Consider the following 20,356-nt stretch of genomic DNA (forward strand, 5'->3'; position numbering starts at 1 on the left):
GCATCCACTGCCTCTGCCAGTTTGGCTGATGGACGACAGAAGCTGCTCTTTATCAAGGGGAGAGGGCTTTTCCCCAAATAGTTCCTCATTCTGTTCCCTCAGGACTCTCAAACCACTCAAATCTCTCACTCTACAAATAATTATTAAAAAAATAAACCTAGGAAATGTGAGAACTCTGCCAAGTACCAAACCCCATGAATTCATGGCACCTAACACCAGTCACTGTGTTCCTGTTAGCATCCCTGCTGCTGTCCTTCCCTCTCACGCAGGCTGGGTGGCTGCAGACACAGCCGGGATGATGGCAGCCACATGCAGCGAGCTTCACCCCTGCTTCTTGTCAGGCCTCTGGCAGCAGCTCCCGGCTCGGTGGCAGTGGAATGGAACGTGCTGCTTTTCCCCGCAAATCTCCTGTCCTTGGATGGGGGTGGCTATCGACTCCCCCATTCCTGCTCCGCTAAGGGCAGGTTTAAGAAAGCCTTGGCAAGGAACCTGCTCCGTTCTTGTCGCTGTCCCGGCTCCCTGCCCTCCGGAGCCTGGCACCCGCTGACCCCGGCGTGCCGGGCAGTGTCCGGCCGGGCTCAGCAGCGGCCAGCGGGACGGGGACCTGCCGTGAGCCGCCGTCGTGCGGGCGATGCCGCGGCCCCGGGATGCTCCTCGGCAGCGCTCGGAATTCCCGGCACAGCCGCAGCTGCGGGGAGCGCGCTGCTCCTGCGGAGAGCAGCGGGGCCCGAGGGGGAACCGGCACCGGGACCGCACTGCTCGGGGCCGCGCCGAGCGCCACCGGCGCGTCCCTGATTGCGGCCACCGGGTGCCACCGAGCGCTACCGGGTGTCACCGGGTGTCACCGCCGCGGGCGAGAGCGGCGGGGCCGGGCCTGGCCGGGCCGCCGCCCCCCGGGCCGGCAGCGGGCGGCGCGGCGGGACCGGCGGCAGCGGCAGGATGGTGAGCGGGGCGGCGGGGCGGGCCGGGACGGACAGACACACGGACAGACAGACAGACACCGACAGACAGATCCTGGCAGGGACCGACAGATAGACAGGTAGCTCCTGCTGGGGACAGATACGCAGACAGGTAGCTCCTGTCGTGCACAAACAGCTGCGGCCGGGGACAGACAGGCAGCCCCTGCTGGGGACGGACGGACTGACAGACGGGCAGCCTCTGCCGCGGACGGACAGCCAGACGGACGGGCAGCCGCTGCCACGGACGGGCAGACAGACGGGCAACCCCTGCCGGGGACGGACGGACAGACAGATGGGCAGCCCCTGCCGCTGGCCCCCAGCCCGAGAGCCGCGGCTGAGCCGTGCCGGGCAGTGTGCGGGGCACTCGGGCACACCGAGCGGGGCTGTTGCTCTCTGTTGCTCGGGCCGCGCTCCCGGCGCTGCCCCGGTCCGAGCGGGGCTGGCGGTGCGGACGCGGCAGAGCGGCTCGGCCGGGTCCCCGCGGCTGTCGCAGCCGTGCCGGGATGCTGAGCTCAGGCTGGGATGCTGTGCCCGAGCCGGGGTGCTGTGCCCGGGCCGGGATGCTGTGCCCGGGCCGGGATGCTGTGCTCAGGCTGGGATGCTGTGCCCAGGCTGGGATGCTGTGCCCAGGCCGCAGCTCCCAGCTCCGGCCGCAGCCGCACAGGGCACCCCCGGCCCCGGCCCTTCGCTGCAAAGCACCGCTGAGTGCTGCTCTCTCCGGGCTGGATGCTCGTGAAACGCTGAGGGAAACGCTGCGCTGTTTACTGAGAGATATAATGGCTGTCCAACATTATTACCTTCTCTTTAGGCCGTCATGCATTATTACTTCTTCTCTAGCAATATAAAATTAGAGGAATCTGAAATACAAAGAGGTGGCATGTTGGGACATTGTTTGAAAAACCAGTACATCTTTTCCATGGTCATATATTTGCTTTTGCAGTATGGATTTATAAACACGTGCCTGAAGTCTTTGGTGGTTGAAAAGTATGGTGAAGAAACATGGGAAAAATTAAGGTAATGTGTTCCCAATAAATGTAGTGCATTGAAAGAAGTGCTCAGGAATTCAGCAGCAGGGGTTATAATTTCTTATTGGTAAATGGTAGCTGATGTGTATCTCAAGTAATAATTAGGAATAACTAAAAGGGCAAAAGCAAGAGTTTCTTACCTTGTAACACTTCATCCTCTGATACTAATTTGTCCCAATTAATTTGTCATATCAGATAATTAAAGATGACATTTAGTCTTATAGACAATTTTGCAACAGACTTGCTGGCTCACATGACAATATTGAGAAGTAATTACACTGAAAAGATGTCATCCTTAATATAAAGTCAGTTTAATTCCAGTACTCAAAAAAGCAGCTAAATCATAGAATCATAGATTGTCTGGTTCCAATCCCCCTGCCATGAGCAGGGAACCTGCCACTAGACCAGATTGCTCAAAGTCCCATTCAATCTGGCCTTGTTATGATCTCTGGTTTTGTCTTGTTTTTATGAGCTATATGGTATTTCCAAAATACATAAATGATACTTAGATGCCATATAATCCATCCATGATATATTATCATCCATTGAAGCCAATATAAAAAATCAGCAGGTTTGGGGAGCCCCAAGAGCTTGATATTGTGGCCACATTGAACAACAAACCAGCAGACAAACTAAGACTCCACTTGCTCTAGCACCCCACATGATGTCCTAATCCTTGAAAGAGTTTACTGTAATACCATAAAGTGAAATAGCAGAAATGGTGAGGTGGACACCATCATTCAGCCATGTTAAAGCAATTAAATTCATTTAAAGCAATATTAAACTTACATCATTAGGTGAAGTGTATTCCAATACAACGCTTGAGGGAGTTGAGGAGTGCATTCACAGCACACAGTCCTTGAGAAATGCCAGTTGTGTCACCCAAGCATGTTGTATTTACAGCACTGCTGAGACAGGGATATTGTCTTCTCTGTTGCAGGCTGCAGGCTGGAGTCCAGGATTCTTTCTTGACTTTTGAGGTTTACAAAGATGAGATCACAATGCAGCTTGTCGACAAAGCCTGCAAAGTATTAGGTATGTGTTAGCATGCCTCAAAAATGGATCAGCCTGGGTCACCCTGAGACTGCAGCCCAGCTTTTGTCTCCTGTGCCCTTGGGAATGCCCTCCCTACGTTGCAAATTTTCTGCCTTCAGTCTTAATCCACCTGACAGCATTGCAAAAACTTCCAAACCTTTCTTATTCCTTAAGGTATCTTTATTTTGCCAGATGTCCCTGCTGACATTGTTCTGAGGGAGTTTGGAAAGTATTTCTTTGAATTCTGCAAGCGCTCGGGCTATGACCACATGCTGAGGACCCTGGGTGGAAATCTCTATGAGTTCATAGAGAACCTGGATGCGCTGCACAGCTACCTGTCCCTTTCTTACCAGGCAAGTCTGATAGCAACTGCTTAGCAGGTATGGATGGACTCTGCCAGAATCCTTAACACAAGGAACAGCATCTCATAGCTGTGAATAAATGATCACCAAAGCATGTTCTCTTCTTCTATGTTCTGGAACTCCAAATGTTAGGATAATTTCTAAAAATGATTGGGTTTGACTAGTCCTCAACATTAGATATTATTTACTTCATTGGCTCTAATGCATAACAGATTTTTCTTCACAGGTGAGAATATTTAATTTTCTGTTTTTCAGCTTATTTATATTACAGTTTATGCTATAAAGGCATGAGATGCTTTTTTACAAGTTGAATTCATCAGTCTACTTTCTGAAAAATTTGACTTTTCCAGAAAAAAGATATTGAGGTTTTGGTTTTGTTTTTTTCCTCAGGAGATGAATGCACCATCTTTTAGAGTGGAAAAGAATGAAGATGGGTCAATGCATTTACATTACTATTCAGACAGAAGAGGTCTGTGCCATATTGTGCCAGGTAATGAGACTCAATGCAGAGTACAGATCAGTGCAATATATATACAGAGTAATCATATATTTGCAGGTGCACTCAGAGTTCAGTATCTTTTTCCAGATGAGGCTTGGCCGTGGAATTAAAGCCTGGTAGAGTTCAGTGTCCAGACTCTGAACTCATTATTTCCCTACTGCCTGATCCCTCCTAGCTCCTAGTAACTTTCATCAAAATTTGATGAAACTTTGGGTATGACAACCCAGGCCATAAATGTCCATTCTTGCTGTAGAATTCCCTCCCTGGAAGAAGAATTCAAGTTCGTGGTGTGTATTGTGCCTAACTGATTATTAATTCTCAGTGACTTGTGCTTTTTAAATTCCCATGAAGTAGAAATTCTAGTTGAGCTGAAGACACTCATCCACCCTGTAGTACATCCAATCTGTGAAACTCCTACTGAATCCTGCTCCAAACTGAATCTTTTACCAGCATTTACCAGCATCTTCAGAGCTGTGCTTGTGCAAGCATTAGAGAGCTATAGGTCTGTAAGAGATGACCATATTCCTTTCTTTCATAAATGATGCTGAATTTAGAAGTTCAAAACTTCCCTCTTTGTCAAAACTTATTTGATATTGAAAACACAGAATTATTTGGAATTTCAGACAGAGCTTTTGATGTCATTTTGATGTCCAGTATTTTGCCTAATACCTGACCAGAAATGAGAGAACTGATTGTGCATCTGCATGAAAGAAATTTCCTTCCTTTCAAAATACAGTATTCTTCAATGACTGAAAGAGCTTGTATAGCAGAATCTCTTTAGACTCCCTGCACTCTTTGGGTTGATGGAAATTCATATTATTGCTCTATGGCTACTTGAACACATTCTTCAGCTATCCTGCTGAGCTGCTCCTGGTGAAAACCAGCATTTGTCCTCAGCCAAGGCAAAAGCAGCAGCAACTTTGAAGCTGACCTCCTGTGAGCATATTCTCATCATGGCAGCTGCAGCAAGGACGACACGCGTTGCTTTCTTCTTCCACAGTTCTTTGGGAAAATCATTTCTGAAACAGTGAAATTCCACTGGGGGCCCTCTAAAAGGGGAATTGAAAAGGTTTTGTTCTTGGCAATACCTTGTCTTTTGTTTCCCCTTCAGGAATCATCGGTGCAGCAGCCCTGGATTTTTTTAACATTGAGATTTCAATGAAAATAGTCAATCAAACAGAAGAAGAAGAAAGAACTGGGAAAAAGGAACATATTGTTTTTCTTGTCACTCAAAACCCTCTATTTCCGTGCAAGGAAAGAAATGAATTTTCTTCCTCATCTCAATGTCTTGTTGACTCTGAAAAGCAAATTGAGAACCAACTGAATAAAGAGGTATTTTAATATTCATTATCACCATGTTACTAAAATATATTTAAAATAAAAACACCCTTGAATTTCCCTTTGGATTTATTTCAGCAGGACCTTGAAAAAGCCAAGAATGCAAATGGAGACAGAGGAAACTCTGTTTGTCCTGTTAAGAAAAGTCACTGGAAAACATTGAGAGGAATAATCACATTAGGAAAAGGTGAGAGAGCATTCAGAGGGAGCTCATCATCATTTCTGAGTCTCTTCAGCTAGAAAGTCAGTAAGCCTCCCTATCCCCACCCACCCATCCATTTTGAAGTTACCATTTATATTTCCTCTGCAACTTTTCAAAATGTTTCTGGTTAAGTTTCTTTCAGTTTGACATTGATGCTCAAAGAAAAATTGCAGATAATAAGCATGCTTAGTAATGACAGATACTTAAGTGGGATATGACCTGTCACTTTTGTCTCTTAAACAGGGCTTTCATCTGAAAAGTGTTCTTCTGTAAAATGCCATTGTGTGGTGAATTTGATTCTTCATTCTCTTGTCACTTGGTTTAAGATGCTGAATTTAAAAGTGTGTTTTTTAACTTGGTAGATACTACTCCTTTCCAAAATTATCAACTGTAGTAAATTTTGAAAGCCAAATTACATCCTCCACTACCAACAGTCTACTGCTAATCTCTAAATCTCTGTTCTTGCCTCTATGTATTAGATGTTTATATATGCTTATAAAATGGAAGGAATTTTCCAGTTAGGATCTTTTGATTCCCCAAAAGGAATGAGAATCTAGCTCAGCATTGCCAAGATGTCTGCATTCTGGGATGAGTGAAAAATTGAACCTGGTGTCACCTGGTGCAGTGTCACATGCATTGCAAGGGCAGATATACTAAGTAAGAAATTAATATATATTCAAAATAAATTTTTAGGCTAGCATTATTAATAAAAAAAAATAATTCTTTAGGTATAAGTGGGAGTTATCAAGAGCCAGACTGTGATAAATTAAAATCCCACATTGACTTCCCCTGAAGCAGTAAGAGGTCTAAAAGCTAGGTTCTTAATTTGCAGTATTTTGCACCAATCTCCTGAGTGACTTGAACATTTATTCTCAGCAGAACTTACTGGGCTAACTATCATAGCCACCTTCAGGGGGAAGGAGATCACTGGAAGTAATCATCTTTTTGATTCTGGTGGGTTACTGGGAATCCAAGTTTACACCATAAAGATCAAAGGTTTTGGGTGCTTCACTCAAAAGATGAGCTGTTTTGATATTTTACCCATTGTATTCCTTTTACAAAAATATCTGCTAGTAATCACAAACTACTCTGTAGATTTGCGACCATTTTGTAAAAAATCTCAGGGTAAGTAAACTAGAAACCAAACAGTAATTCTGTCTCTGTGCTATGGACACTGTACATATGGTTTATTGTACAGGAGACCAAGACCCAGATCACACTGTTTTTTTTTTTTTCATTTAGTATCCCTTAGTAGCTGGCAAAGTGTATTAAATCCACTTTTGTGATCGTTTTTGTGGGATGTGCCTGTGCTATATTGCTGTGGCACCTGCAGATTCATAGAGAAGTAACATCTACAGTTATTCATTATTCTTATTTTTTTCAACATAATTTCATGCATCTAGTGCTCTGTGTTTTTTGTGTGCTTAAGTTTTAAACACTCAGCCAACTCAGATTAGTTGCTGATCAGCTGTGGATTGCACTGCAGAGCATTTAGCACAGATGGGAGCACATTTCTGGGCCCACACACTGTTTGCTTTGTCTTCACTCACTATGATACAGGGTCCTGTCTCACTGGGTGATAAAGTCATGCTGATTGGTTTTATGAAGTGCAGCCTGATTTAAAAATGACACATTTATCTCACCACAGGTAAGCTCCTGAGAGGATTTGATCCTGTTTATCCCAAGAGCCTCTGGATTGACACGAAAACATTTTGCAATGGACTTCCTTTTCATATGGTTTTTGACAAAGAGGTAGGACAAGCATGTGGTCAGGGCCCTTAGTTTGCATAAACCTCAGAGTAATTTCCCTTTGTTTAGACTGTGCTACAGTTCCCTGCTGCATGTTCTCTGTGTGCAGTGCACACTCACAGGATTTGCAGAAATACTCTGTGCAGAGACATGCTCTCTATCAGTGCAGATAGGAATCTCCTTTGAATTCACTGAGTTTCATGACTGAAACACCTGCAGGCATGCCAGCAAGGTTTATTGCAGCAGTCTCTCTGTTACCAAACAGTGAGCAGAATTTTTTGAGGTTTCTAAGTCACCTTCCTGTCCCTGCATACACCAGAGCCATGTCCCATCCTTTAAACTGGATTTAGATTTACAGTTTCCCTCTCTCCTTCCAGTTACTGATGTGTCCCAAGGCTGGAGGGCTTTGCTGGCAGCTCCACGTGCTGCCTGGGCCTGCCTCTGCCTGCTTCTGCTGGGACAGCCCAGCCACCTCCTGCAGCAGGCAGCCCCTCAGGGACCCCAAATGCTCTGTCCCTCTGGGGCAGGTTCAGTCTCCTGTGCTGTGCTCACACCCTCTGCAGCCCCTTTTTCTCTGGCTGCTCCTCAGCTCCCCTGGGCTCCCACCAAGGTACAGCTCCTCCTGCTCCGAACCTGTGGGGAGAACATTGGCTTAGACAGGAGCAAAGAAAGGAGAAGCTGAGGGTGGGACAGCAGAAGAACACTGAATACATTGCCCTCAAGGAACATATTTTGGCATTGTGCTGATCCAGATACCAGAACATATAATCTGCTTCATACCACTGCCCACACCAGCCAAAATACAGAGTCTTAAACCCTTAACCTTAAACCTTTAACCTTGAGCCTAAACATTTCTATTACTGGCCTAAAAAGAAGGCCAGTATGCATAATTTAATAAAATTACTAGTGTGCAAAGAATAAAAGTCCTACACCCATTACTGGTAGCCAGGTCAGAGCTTCAATAACAGATGACAAGCAGAGAAGAACATACGTAAGCTCTTAAATTCTGCAGAAATGGTCAGCAGAATAAGGAAAATGACTAAACCTTTACACTTCATTAAGAGAAAGTAACCCATGGCATCTATTAGAAAATTAGTATTTGCCAAGGCATTTTATGCCACAGTTATTTTTGTTTTGGAATACAAGACACTCCAGTATCTCAGATTTTCTCCTGCAAAATTCTCACATTTTCTTGTGTAAGACTGTTTGTGAGGCCTGCACAAATGCAAGCAGAGATAATAGCAGGTAGAGTTTTGGGGTTTTTTCACTATTAACAGGAAGGAAGATTTTAATATCAGCATTCCTTTCTTGGGGCTTTGTCTTGCTATGAAGGGCATGCATTCAGGGCTGGGTAGCACTACACCAACAAGGTAGAAACTTTGCTCAGAAATAAGCCATATGCTCCAGGAAGGCTAAGTCTGGAAATGTTATGAACAATTGCTTGGTCTGAATCCAAAGGGACATGAATTGTAACATTTCTCCATATTTTCTTTTTAAGCTCAAAGTGAAGCAAGCTGGGGTGAGCATTCAAAAGATTGTACCTGGCCTTCAGACCATGGGCATCTCCTTGGATCAGTATTTCAGGATCGTTCACCCAGAAGTGCCCTTCACCATCTCCAGCATTCAGAAATTCATCAACAGCCAGTTTGTGTTCCAGACTAGAAGAGAGATGATGCCTGAGTCATGGAGAGAGCGGCCAATGCTAGAGCTGAGAGGTACTTCAGTGTTTGCAGTGGCCTAAGTGCTGATATGGAATCAGGAATCAGGCTGAGGTGCACTCCTGACCTCTCTCCACTCCTATAAATAGCCCTTGGCCAGTGAGGAGATTAGATGGTTCTGTTTAGAGGAGCAGTAGATGCTTGTGCACAAATTCTGCATCACCTCACCAGATTTTGAAGGCTTTCACTCAGAAGCAACTACTCTGCTCCTATTTGAAAGGCTTAGAAATATGGTGATTTTCTGATGCTGCAAAACCCACATGTGGATACATGGCTTGTTCTTAATTTATGCCTTTGAGGGGAGTTATTTGCTACTGGCTGGGTTTCCAATGTGATTAAAAATAGATTAGTTCTCTGTGCTTTTATTTTTTGTAGCACATTTTCAGGCTCTGTCTTCACACACCCCCCCAAAGCCATATAAGAGGGTTTACCAGTTAAAATTATCTCAGAAAAAAAGATATTGTATTTGCTTTATTTTTACTGAGAGGACTGAATATGGGATGATCCTCTGCTTGGTGTAATTAACTATAATGGCATTTGGTTTAATTGCTCTATGAATTCAGTTTTTCTTTTATGAACTATGTAATATGACCTAATTTTCTCTTGTCTCCTCTCACCTTTATGTAATGAGCATCAAATCTTGTTTTCCTGAGATTCATAAAAAAAATAAGAGCTTAGGGACAACCTTGAAAAAAGTAATGCTACCAAAATTTCAATTGTACAATTGTACTTTCTCTTATGCTCTAGGGGTTAGTTCCCATGTATTTCTGATGTTTCAATCCTCTTAGTTTTAAATCTGTTCATCCAGTAGCCCTGGGGATGAGGTGAGGGAGAAAGAAAGAAATAGGAATTCCTAGATTGCTGTTTAGAAAGCAATGATACTTATGAAGTAAGACGATAATAATAATAACAGTCAGAATCAGAATCAAACCTCAACCAAAACCCAAAAAATCTAGATTCCCCACCAAAAACAAAAATCCCTTTTACCTTTCAGGCCTTTTTGTTACTGCTTATTTAGATTATGATAGTAACTGAAAGCTCCAATTTCCAGGGAGGAAAGTGCCATTGACTTTACTGGGACACAAACTATGCACTGTGAAATTAAACTTCAAATGTTTTGCTTAATCACTTTAAGTCTCAGCTCCCCTGTGCATGATTCTGACTGTCTGGCTTTGGGAACAGCCTGAGAACTAGGAGGAGAGGAAAAGAAAATACAGAGAGGAGCAGAAAGGAGAGGAGAGATGTTGTGAGCCCTGGGGTTCCTCATGAGGAGGAGGGACTTCAATCCTAGCTGAGTTCTGCCCAGCACCTGCAATGAGGGAGTACTGCTTCTGGGTTCCAAAATTTTGTTATTGGCTCCTCTGAACAAGTTCACCTCGAATTCCTGGGAAATAAATTCCTGTGATCACCCAGACCCTACAGAAACCCCCTGACCTTAGAACTCATCCCTGGCACTGACACCAGTAATGCAGAGCCCCCTGTGAGAGGCCCCCTGCAGCAAAGCCTTGCCCACGCTGTGTCCCCAGGGCAGATGATGTGGATGGAGCCCCTGCAGTGCATGCTGTACCTGTGCTCGCCCCTCTGCAAAGCCTTGCCCATGCTGTGTCCCCAGGGCAGATGATGTGGATGGAGCCCCTGCAGTGCATGCTGTACCTGTGCTCGCCCCTGCTGCGCTCCCTGCACGAGCTGGAGGAGCGGCAGATGCACATCGCTGACATCGCGCCCCATGACGTCACCAGGGACCTGATCCTCCTCAACCAGCAGCGGCTGGCGGAGATGGAGCTCTCCAGCCAGCTGGAGAGGAAGAAGGAGGAGCTGAGGATCCTCTCCAAGCACCTGGAGGAGGAGAAGAAGAAGACTGAAGCGCTGCTCTACGCCATGCTGCCCCAGCACGTGGCCAACCAGCTGAAAGAGGGCAAGAGAGTTGAAGCAGGTGAATGAACAGGGTGCATTTGGGATGTGAGATCTGTGCCATGGAGATGGGGATAGAGACACTGGGGTGCTGGCACAGCCCCTTTGCCACTGAGCTGGAGTCCATTATTTGGTGACATCCATGGGTAGAGGGATGATCACAGACCCTTAATTTCACTGGTAATAAAAATTAGGCTATTCTTTCAAAGAAAGCTTTAGAAGCTCTTTGCCAAAATTATTCCTTAGGTGGTGGTGAAAGGTGGTAGTGTTGCCCATTCAGTGAACAAAACTCAGTGTTTCAGCAGTAATATGAGATTTTGGTTTTAACATGGGTGTACAGGAAGATGAGGGCTCAGAAATGAAGGGAGTAAAGAAAGAGGTCTTTGCTAGAAAATTCTCTTAGTACCTTTATGCTATTTATAAATGTAGACTCATGATGATTCCCGTTGTTATTAGGGGTAGCAATAATATGCTTAAATTCCCTTTAGTAAGCACATATTTGAAATCAGGGATAAAGAGCTAAGTGTTTATGGTGTCTTCACGTTTGGGTTGAGATGTGCAATTATTCCTATATTGTACACTCTTACACCTCTCCTTCATCTCAGCACCTGGGTGTGGTTATTACAACTGAGAGGCCATAGAATGATCTTTTCAAGCAAGTCTCAAACAGATCCTGTGATTGTGCAGCCATTACAAACACCACTGCTCTTTGTGCCCACAGGAGAGTTCAAGGAGTGCACGATATTGTTCAGTGACGTGGTGACCTTCACCAACATTTGTGCCCAGTGTGAGCCTATTCAGATAGTTCTCATGTTGAATTCAATGTACCTGAGGTTTGACAGACTGACCACAGTGCATGATGTGTACAAGGTAGGTACTGATCAAAAAAAGCTGCAGAAAGTTTTGCTGATTTTTTTTTTGTTGTTTGTTTTGGTTTTAAATGTACTTAAATCCTCTTCACCACAGCATGATTGTTGGTTAAACTATAAAATATTACCTTATTGTAGTGGCCACACAAATGAAAAACAGGGAGAAGTGAACATTATTGGACAGGAACTCAACTTCTATCATAGCCTAAGGTCTCTTTCTACAATCCTAATACCAGAATGGCTCTTCTTTCATATATATCTCTTTCCCTCCTTTCTCAAATGCCTATCCAAGATGAATAATTTGCCTAGTTCTTTCATTTGTACCTCTTCTAAATAGGTCATTTTGTCATTGTCCCTTTTGGTGGGAAATAGCATTATGGACAATACCCAGACAATGGGTAGATTTCTATTTCATGGAGATCTTCAGCAATGGTATCCTCTCCTGCTAACCCCCACAGAGCATCAATTAGACCAAGAGGGTACATGTGGTCTCCAAACTGTGCTGGAAAGATCAGAGCCCTGGCTGGCCTGCAATAATGGTGTTATCAACACTTCCAGAGGTGCCAGATTTGATGTGCTGAAGAACAGGTCCTGAGTTTCTGTCTGTCCTCAGCTCATTAAATATTTAGGAAGGCAGAAATAGTAAAGGGTGGAATCCAAATCTCATTTATTCTTTGCTCAGGCAAGGCTTGCAGTTCATCCCACAATAAATTGTACTGGGAAATCAGAAGCATTTCTTCCTTGGCAAGGAATCTGTATTCAATAATTGAAGAATCCAGGACATGGCCCACAGATTTCAGGATGAATTAGCATCATATTCTATCTAAATCATCCATCATAAGTAAATGATCTGTCACTATAATAATCTCCTTTTGAAGCCTGTATATAACTCCTATTAATACTGAAGGAAGTTACTGGGGTACAGAGAGCAAGGATGAGATTATTGCAGGGAATTGGGAAAGCAATGAAATAGTGACATTGATCAAACAAACTTGGCCCAAGCTTATAAACATCTGAAGTTATGAATAAGTCTTGTAAAATTAAATCTTCTACTGTGGCTGAAAAATAATTAGGGTGTCTATTTGCATTAGTAGCTTTTTACAGTTGTTTTTAATTTGTTACAGAAAATTACTGGCATCACTGTGGGTTTGGCTGGCTGATAGAAGGCATGGACAGGAACACATGCTTTGGGATTGAAATGTGGGACTGTTTTAAGTCATTGTGTTAATGAACAAACCCAAATATTGAATTATGTTTCCACTCTCCCATTGGTGTTAATTTTCAAGAAAGGCAATTAGTCTAATCTAAAAGATTTCCTTTTTATTGATGATAAATGGGCCAGTGAAACCTCATAAGAGCAGTTTAAAAAATGTCATTACCATGTAACAGGCTTTTAAGAATTTAAGAATTCTCTTTTTCAAACAGGTCTGTTCTATTCCCAGCAAAATTTCTGTCACAGGAACAAAATCCAAAGTATTTCTCAGGCACTTTAGCATGTATTTCAAGGAGACTGGGTGCCTGAAGGAGGACAAACCCTTCAGCATTTGTCTCAGAGGCTGCAGCTGTTGTAGGGAAGGATGCTCCCAAACTGTTTAGCTCACACTGTATTCTGTGATATCCTTGAGACTGGAGGTTCCTTAATTTTATGTGAATGCCTTAATCATAGTCAACAGTGAATGGGCTTCCCTGCTGTCTTGTGACTTTTAAAAAACAAATCTCTCTCAAACCAGAAATATGCTTTTAGCACCAATTGTGAATTAGAGCTAATTAACAGCCCTCATCTATCAGATAACCTCTGGCTCAGGATGCTGTGCCTCAGGCCAGCCCTTTGCATATACCCAGGGTAAGAGGAAGCCAAACAGCCTGGCACTTGCACAGCAGCCCTTTCTCCTTAGGCTCTCTCACACTGATACCCAAAGTGGGTCAAGTCAGCAGGGACAGCATGCCATGGAATTTTTAGTGTGGAGTGAAGGAAAGGATCTCCATCTCAAGGAAACTCATGTGTGCTAAAGCTTTTCAGGGACTGGAAGCATCTTTTAAGAGAAAGGAGGAGTTGGTGTAGATGAGAAGAACAGAACACTAACCTGAGTGAGATGCACAGGCATGCTCATGTGCTTGTCCCTCTCAATTAAAGGTGGAGACGATTGGAGATGCCTACATGGTGGTGGGGGGTGTCCCTGTGCCTGTACCCACGCACGCAGAGCGAGTTGCTAATTTTGCCTTGGGCATGATAATGGCAGCCAAAGGAGTGCAGAACCCAGTTTCTGGAAATCCTATCCAAGTAAGTCAACACAAAGGTGCACGTGTGTCTGTCTGTCTGCTTCTTGTGCTGAGCTTCTGGTTAATGTACTGCAGCAGCAGCTCAAAGAGCTGCTTCTGACTCCTCTTTGGCTTGGGGCAAGGCCCATGGGGGCACATTCCCATGAGGAGCCTCTCCCTGTGGATGTTTGATATCATATTGGCGTCCAGTGTCGTGTTGAGATGAACTTTTCAGTGGCTGCATAGCATTGAGAAAGATGTTAAATAACAAGTGACATTTTTGGGGGGTGTTTTATCTTTGTAAAGATTCGAGTTGGGATCCATACAGGTCCTGTCCTGGCGGGGGTGGTTGGAGAAAAGATGCCTCGTTACTGCCTGTTTGGAGACACGGTGAACATCGCCTCCCGCATGGAGAGCCACGGCGTGCCCAGCAAGATCCACCTGAGCTCCAGTGCCTACCAGTGAGTGACCCTGAGGGAAACCTCACCTGCTCAAAGCCAGGCTCAAATCCACTGCCTTGGCACTGCCGCTTTCAGTGGAGATGGTGCCCGGTCACTCATTTGAGCAGCTTGTAAAGGGAAGCCACTGCTTGTAAAGAATCTTATTATTTTCCTAATTATTCTAAATGTACTTACATATAGGAGCAGAGGTTTGAGAGTCTCCATACTAGACAACAAAATATTAAAAAAAACCACTGTTGTCTTATATATCACAAGAGTTCTATTATCATTATATTGCAAGGATTCCATACCGCCAGGGTTTTGTGCCTCCTCAATGTTTTCTGTAAGCAGTTCCTCTAAGCACTGACTCTTCTTGGTCCTTGCAGTAGCTATCTGACTCCAGATCCCACCATTCCACTCTTTTATACCACTTGTTCTTATTGGCTACAGGTGTGGCCTGTTAAGATCAGGCCTACTCCTAATCTTTAGTAATTGGTCCAGCTGCAACTCGTTGGGGGATAAGATTACATTCTGTACCACCTTCATTTACCCATACTGCATCCCCCTACAGATAACTTATTTGGAAATACTGATAAATTGATGTAGGTGCTAGAAATACAGTCAGAAAATCTAGAACATTTAATAACAAAAGGTTTAAAATCTCTCTGATTGAGCACCACAATTTGTAGTGAAACAGTTTCATTTACACTTACTAAGGATTAACTGCATAAACAGCTATCCTCTTCATGCTGTAATTTACTTACCAGAAACTCATGTTTGTAAAAAATTAATACTACATTTTCAAGAACTTTACGTATGCATAAAATCTGTATGCAAGAGTGGAAGCAAACACAAACTACGAAGGAAGGAGTACAACAACATTGTCTGGGCACACAGGAATGATGTTGGGAAAATGAGAGCTCAGCTGGCATTGAAATGGGAAACAAAGTTCAAAGGCAGTCAGAGGAGCTCTGCAATGTTAGAATATAAATAGAAACATGGACCTGCTGTGGCAGGTGATTTAGTGACAGTGCCCTGAAGAAAGGCTGAGTTACTCAAGGCCTCTCTTGCTTTGGCCTTCACTGACGAGTTCTTCGATGTCCCTGCACCAAGAGTGAGGGTTCAAGGAGCAGGTGAGCTATGAGTACTGGAAGAGGATCAGAGCAGGGATCTTTTGAGAGATCTCAATCTACAGAAAAGCACAGGAGCAGAAGGGATCTGAGGTAACGAGAGCTGGGTGGTGGCACTGCTGGCTGTCAGCTCAGGCAGGCCACGACTGTCAGCACAGGAGCAGCTGAGGAAAGCTGCAGCTGTAGGGAAAAATGGCAAAGGGGACATGGTGAAACTGCAGGCTGATCTGTCCCAGAGAAAATCAAATGGCCATTTCTGGATACATGAAAAAGGCAATTAGGAATAGCAAGTCTGGATGTAAAATAAATGAGTCAATCATGCTTGACAGACCTGATTGCCTTCTCTGATGGAATGACTGGGGATAATTCTGTCTAGCTGATATTGGCTGCCTCAGTTCTTCATTTCTATTTACTGGTAAATAAGAACCCTCCAGCCTACTGAAGTATTTGACTATGTAAATCCATTAGCTTTTGATCAGGCTGTATGTGTAATGCTATGAAAGCACAGCAGGCTTGAATAAACAGTTGAAACAAATCCTCAGTTGTTCACAAATTGAGACTCTTTTCCCCAGACTGTTGTGATTTGATCACTCAGCTCTTTGAAAACATCAGTGTCATTTTTACTTGTCTTGAATTTTCATGTGTCATTTTGCTTCTGATACTTTAGGTGCCTAAAATACAAGAATTTTGAGATTACTGAAAGAGGAGAAATAGAAGTAAAAGGCAAAGGGAAAATGCACACATACTTCCTCATTAGAAATAAATCTGCAACCGAGAATGAGATTATGGGAAGGCCAATGAAAGATTTAGATTCTGGCCATGAATCTGTTCAGTCCATTCCAGAAGGCAAGACTGAAGCTATACCAAGTACTCGTCAGCCAGGTAGAGTCAACTCCACACATATTTTCCTCCTTTAACAAATGAATAAAAATACAATCCAATTAAATGTCCTTTTGTATTATTCTTTCAGCTACTCAGGCTCAGCAAAAGAAGGACCAGACCCCAACTATTGCAATGAAGTATGTTGATGGCCCCACAGATGCACAGAACAGCCTCAAGAGAAGGAATCAGATGAAAGCTGGAGATTTAACAGGTAGTTATTTAGTTACCATCTCACAAAGACTACAGAACTAGGAAATAACTGAGGCTTAATCTTTCTAGTTCTTCATATTCATCTTCTAAATAACAATTGTTTTGTCAAGCCAGAAATTCATGCTAATATACACACATTACCCTTCTGCACAATCTTTAGGGCCGGACAAGTTCCACCTTTGGAGCAATCCCAGGTGTTGGTTTGCACTGGTGAGAGAGAAGCTGACAGAGCTGCCAAACCCCAGAGCCCTTCTGGGAGTGCAAATAGAATGGATAAACATTAGACAGCTCTTCACAGGACAGACCCATGGACTGTCCATGTACACAGCTTTTCCTAGGAAAGATGTAGTTATTGGGGAGCCTTCCCAAATCAAGAGAGACCTCAGTCCTGCCTGGTGCAGGAGTCAGAAGGATTTATTGCCATGCTCGTGTTCTGTGACCAAAGTTCATTCTCCTTTGAAGTAGCTGATACTGAGATAACAGATTTGATGCCATAACAACCTAATCTAGTGCAGCAAGTCTTGTAGTTCTATTTATGTGCTTTGTGGATTTTAAACAGACTAAATATGTTGTCCCTAATTACTAGAAAATATTTTACTGCCTTCCCTCCCACCTGCTTAGATGTGATGGTTCATCTGGTATGTGGTGTGCTGACAAACAGAAACCTCTCTGGTCCTTAAAAACTCACAGTGCAGGAGTGTTTCCTTTCAGGCAAAACTTGTGATTCCAAAAGCGATGGGAGTCTCCATGGCAACCAGCATGCAGATGATGGTCCTCGTCCTCCAAACCAGGCAAGAGTCAGACCTGCTGCTGAAGAGCCACAGAATAGAAATGTTCGCTCCAATTTTTGCACTTTACTCTAAGTTTCTTACTTTTACATTAAACAGAGAAATTTTATTATAATTTTGTGCATTTTGCTGTTATGGGACTGATTTTGTATATGAGTACCACATGATTTTGTAAAAAAAAAAAAAAAAGCAAAAAGACATTTCATGACAGTTTTCAGTAAAAATAAAACAGTGGAGGAAATTTTTTTAATCCACCTACATGGGCCATATAATATTCCCAGTCAAGAAAGAAACCCTTGCAGGATGCTTTGAAGATGCATTTTCAGCCTGTGCCACATCTTTGAATATCCTTGTGTAAAAATCATGTGTTGGTATCTGATGCAGCAACCGAGAAAGAGGTGACTCATCCAGCTAGAAATATTCCTACTCAAATGAGCACTTGCCATAAAAGAAACATTCCCTGAAGTGACCATCTGTCTTGACTCCAGCACAGCCAACAACTTCCCCATGTAAGGTTAGCAGCATTCCTCCTGTTTTAACTGCAATAACAGCTTAATTTCTTGACTAATCTTTGGTTGGTAAAGACATTATGAAGTAGAAGTGCAGAATAGATTTAAAACAACCTGTATTTTTGCATCCTGAAGGGAGAATAGTGTATACCTGATAGCAGCCAACAGTAGAAAAGAGCACCTGTGATCTCTGAACCAGCCATACACACTGTGCATAGAAGGACATGGAAATGGTGGAGTTACAAACATCAGATTTATCACAACACTGAAGGACTGTTCAAGGCCTACAACCTATCTGAGACCTTCAAATGAGTTTCAAGTTTCTCGTTTTTTCACCCCATCTAGGCAAAAACCCCAAAACGACTGTGGAAGGAGACTGTCAGTCTGGAATTAATGTTGCTAGCATCATTGAAAACAACAGCATAAGAGATCAGCATTACCTGGTATCAGAGGCTGCTCACCTGAAATACTTCCATGCTGATATATTCTTAGATTAGGCCTGATCAGAAATGGCAGAGAAAAATTGAAGCTCATTTGTCAGGGATTTCAGAGAGAGGAGCAAAATTACAATGGATATAAAGGTTGTAGACAATTTGGTGCATCATAAATTGTGCTCTCACTCCTATAAATGGAGCTTGGACTAGGTGGGTGACTTTGACAGAAGATGTGCCCTGCACACTGATTTATTACCTTTGGCTGTGGATTCATCGACTAAGGATGCAGGCATGAGACCAATGTTAACTCTGGGCAGGAACTCACTGGAGAAGGTGATAAAGTTACTCCTCCCTGACCGTCTGGAGCATCACATTTCCACCTCTGTGTCTGCAGCAGGAGCAAGGCTCTTTAAACACCAGACAGAGAGCAAAGACTGATGAAAGGCATCTCCTCCTCTTTACAGTATAGCCAGATGAAATTTCATCTGCTTAGAGTTTTTTTTCCAAATCTCTGAGACAGGAGCTGGAGAGCTCAGTCTGCAGGAACAATTAGTGCGATTATTCCAGCAGAGGAGGATGCACAGAGTGAAACCATTGGTGCCGTTCTCCACTAAAGAGGTTTTCCAGGGGTTTGCCAGGTGTGGTCCCAAGCAGTGAGCACCTGTTGGCTTTTGGAGCACCTCACAAGCACATGCTCTGGCCTAGCTTCCTCCAGAAGAGATCCATTGCACACTTGCTTTGCTCAAACCTGCCCTTCTTGCTCTGAACAATCTATGGGTGTTTAATGTTGGAATGCTTTAATTGCCAGTAAGTGCTCATGGTAAGTTACTTCATGCTGTTCTGTGGTAAAATGGTGTGCTCAGTGGTTTCTCTGTGGCATCTGCTACAATCTGGTCCTCCTGGAGCTGGGTCAAATCTGCACAACTGCTTCTCAACATTAATGTGCCTGTGCAATATCATGTGTTCTTAAATCTGTAGGCACTTCTAAAGACTGCAAAAACATAACTCAAAAATAAATCCTTTCATTAATATACTGACTGCCATTTGTCAGTGATTACTTTGATTCCTGTCCCTCTTTTCCCTTCCACCTTTTTTATTCTTCTTTTCCTCTAGGCCTACAAAAGTGCTCAGTCTTTGTGTCAGTCACATATCTACAGGTAATTGACACAAAAAGGGTGGGAGAAGAGAATTCTCACTGCTGCTTCATGGAAACTGAGGCTTTGAAAAATTAAAAGTTGAGACTTTTGAAAGCTTCCCAAGGCATATAGATTCCAAATCCCATTAAATCTGGTGTTAAAACCTTAACTGTAAAAGTTTAGGTTCCTTAAAGGTCCAGGGGCCAGATTTTTTGTGGGATCTCAGGATCTGAGTCCTGAGATGCCGAGCCACTGAGACCACCCTTGGGGGGCTCGGGAGTCCTGGAATGTTGCCAGAAGTGTCTGGTGGCAGGACTTTGACCCTACACGGGAGACGACACCTGTATGAGGATAGGAGGACTTCACCGGGGTGAATGGCAAAGAGATTAGTTAATTAGAGGGTGAGACACAGGGTTTAGGATTTCTGTACAGGGGGGTTTAGAGAAGTAAGATGGAGGAATTGGGGCGTGTCCTGTCCTTCTTCTTCTTCTTCTTCTCCTCCATCTTCTTTGGTGATGGTGGCACTTTTGGATTGGTTATTACTAAAAGTGCACCAGGCAATAAGAATAAATGGTATTGGGGAAAAATGATAAATATTGTACACGTAACAATGGGTATAAAGATAGGTGGCTGCCCGGAGGGCAGCACAGTGTGCTCATGGCTGACTGCTGAGCAGACCTCTGTCGGGCTGAAAGAAAATCTTTTAGATAAACATTTAATAAACATAAAAACAGAAAGAAGAACTGAAGCCTCTTCTCGTCCTTCGATACGCGGGCTGTCCCAAGGCCACTCCGGGCCTTTCCAGGCCCTTCAAACAGCCGAAAAACCGACAATTTTTCAAAGACTTTTGTTACTTTCCTGAGGGAAACCAACTGGATTTAGGTGCTTAATTGAACACATA

At 43.7% G+C, this 20,356-nt stretch overlaps 1 protein-coding gene across 2 annotated transcripts; it reads left to right on the forward strand.

Moving 5' to 3' along the window:
• Nucleotides 1–884: 884 nt before the first annotated feature.
• Nucleotides 885–19,357, forward strand: LOC135451405 (guanylate cyclase soluble subunit beta-2-like). 2 transcript variants are annotated; one of them, XM_064720555.1, is made up of 16 exons: nucleotides 885–942; nucleotides 1,900–1,973; nucleotides 2,925–3,019; nucleotides 3,212–3,372; nucleotides 3,772–3,871; nucleotides 4,992–5,212; nucleotides 5,300–5,405; nucleotides 7,069–7,172; nucleotides 8,668–8,884; nucleotides 10,500–10,820; nucleotides 11,520–11,668; nucleotides 13,802–13,948; nucleotides 14,233–14,387; nucleotides 16,164–16,378; nucleotides 16,467–16,589; nucleotides 17,300–19,357. In XM_064720555.1, the coding sequence occupies exons 1-16, from the start codon at nucleotides 940–942 to the stop codon at nucleotides 17,449–17,451; spliced, it is 2,343 nt and encodes a 780-aa protein (XP_064576625.1). In that variant the 5' UTR covers nucleotides 885–939; the 3' UTR covers nucleotides 17,452–19,357. The 2 variants fall into 2 exon arrangements, with proteins under 2 accessions (XP_064576625.1, XP_064576623.1); XM_064720553.1 differs by having other exon boundaries at nucleotides 886–942; nucleotides 5,297–5,405.
• Nucleotides 19,358–20,356: the final 999 nt, after the last annotated feature.

Source organism: Zonotrichia leucophrys, chromosome 9 (genome assembly GCF_028769735.1).
Source record: "Zonotrichia leucophrys gambelii isolate GWCS_2022_RI chromosome 9, RI_Zleu_2.0, whole genome shotgun sequence".
NCBI classification, from domain to species: Eukaryota; Metazoa; Chordata; class Aves; order Passeriformes; family Passerellidae; genus Zonotrichia; species Zonotrichia leucophrys.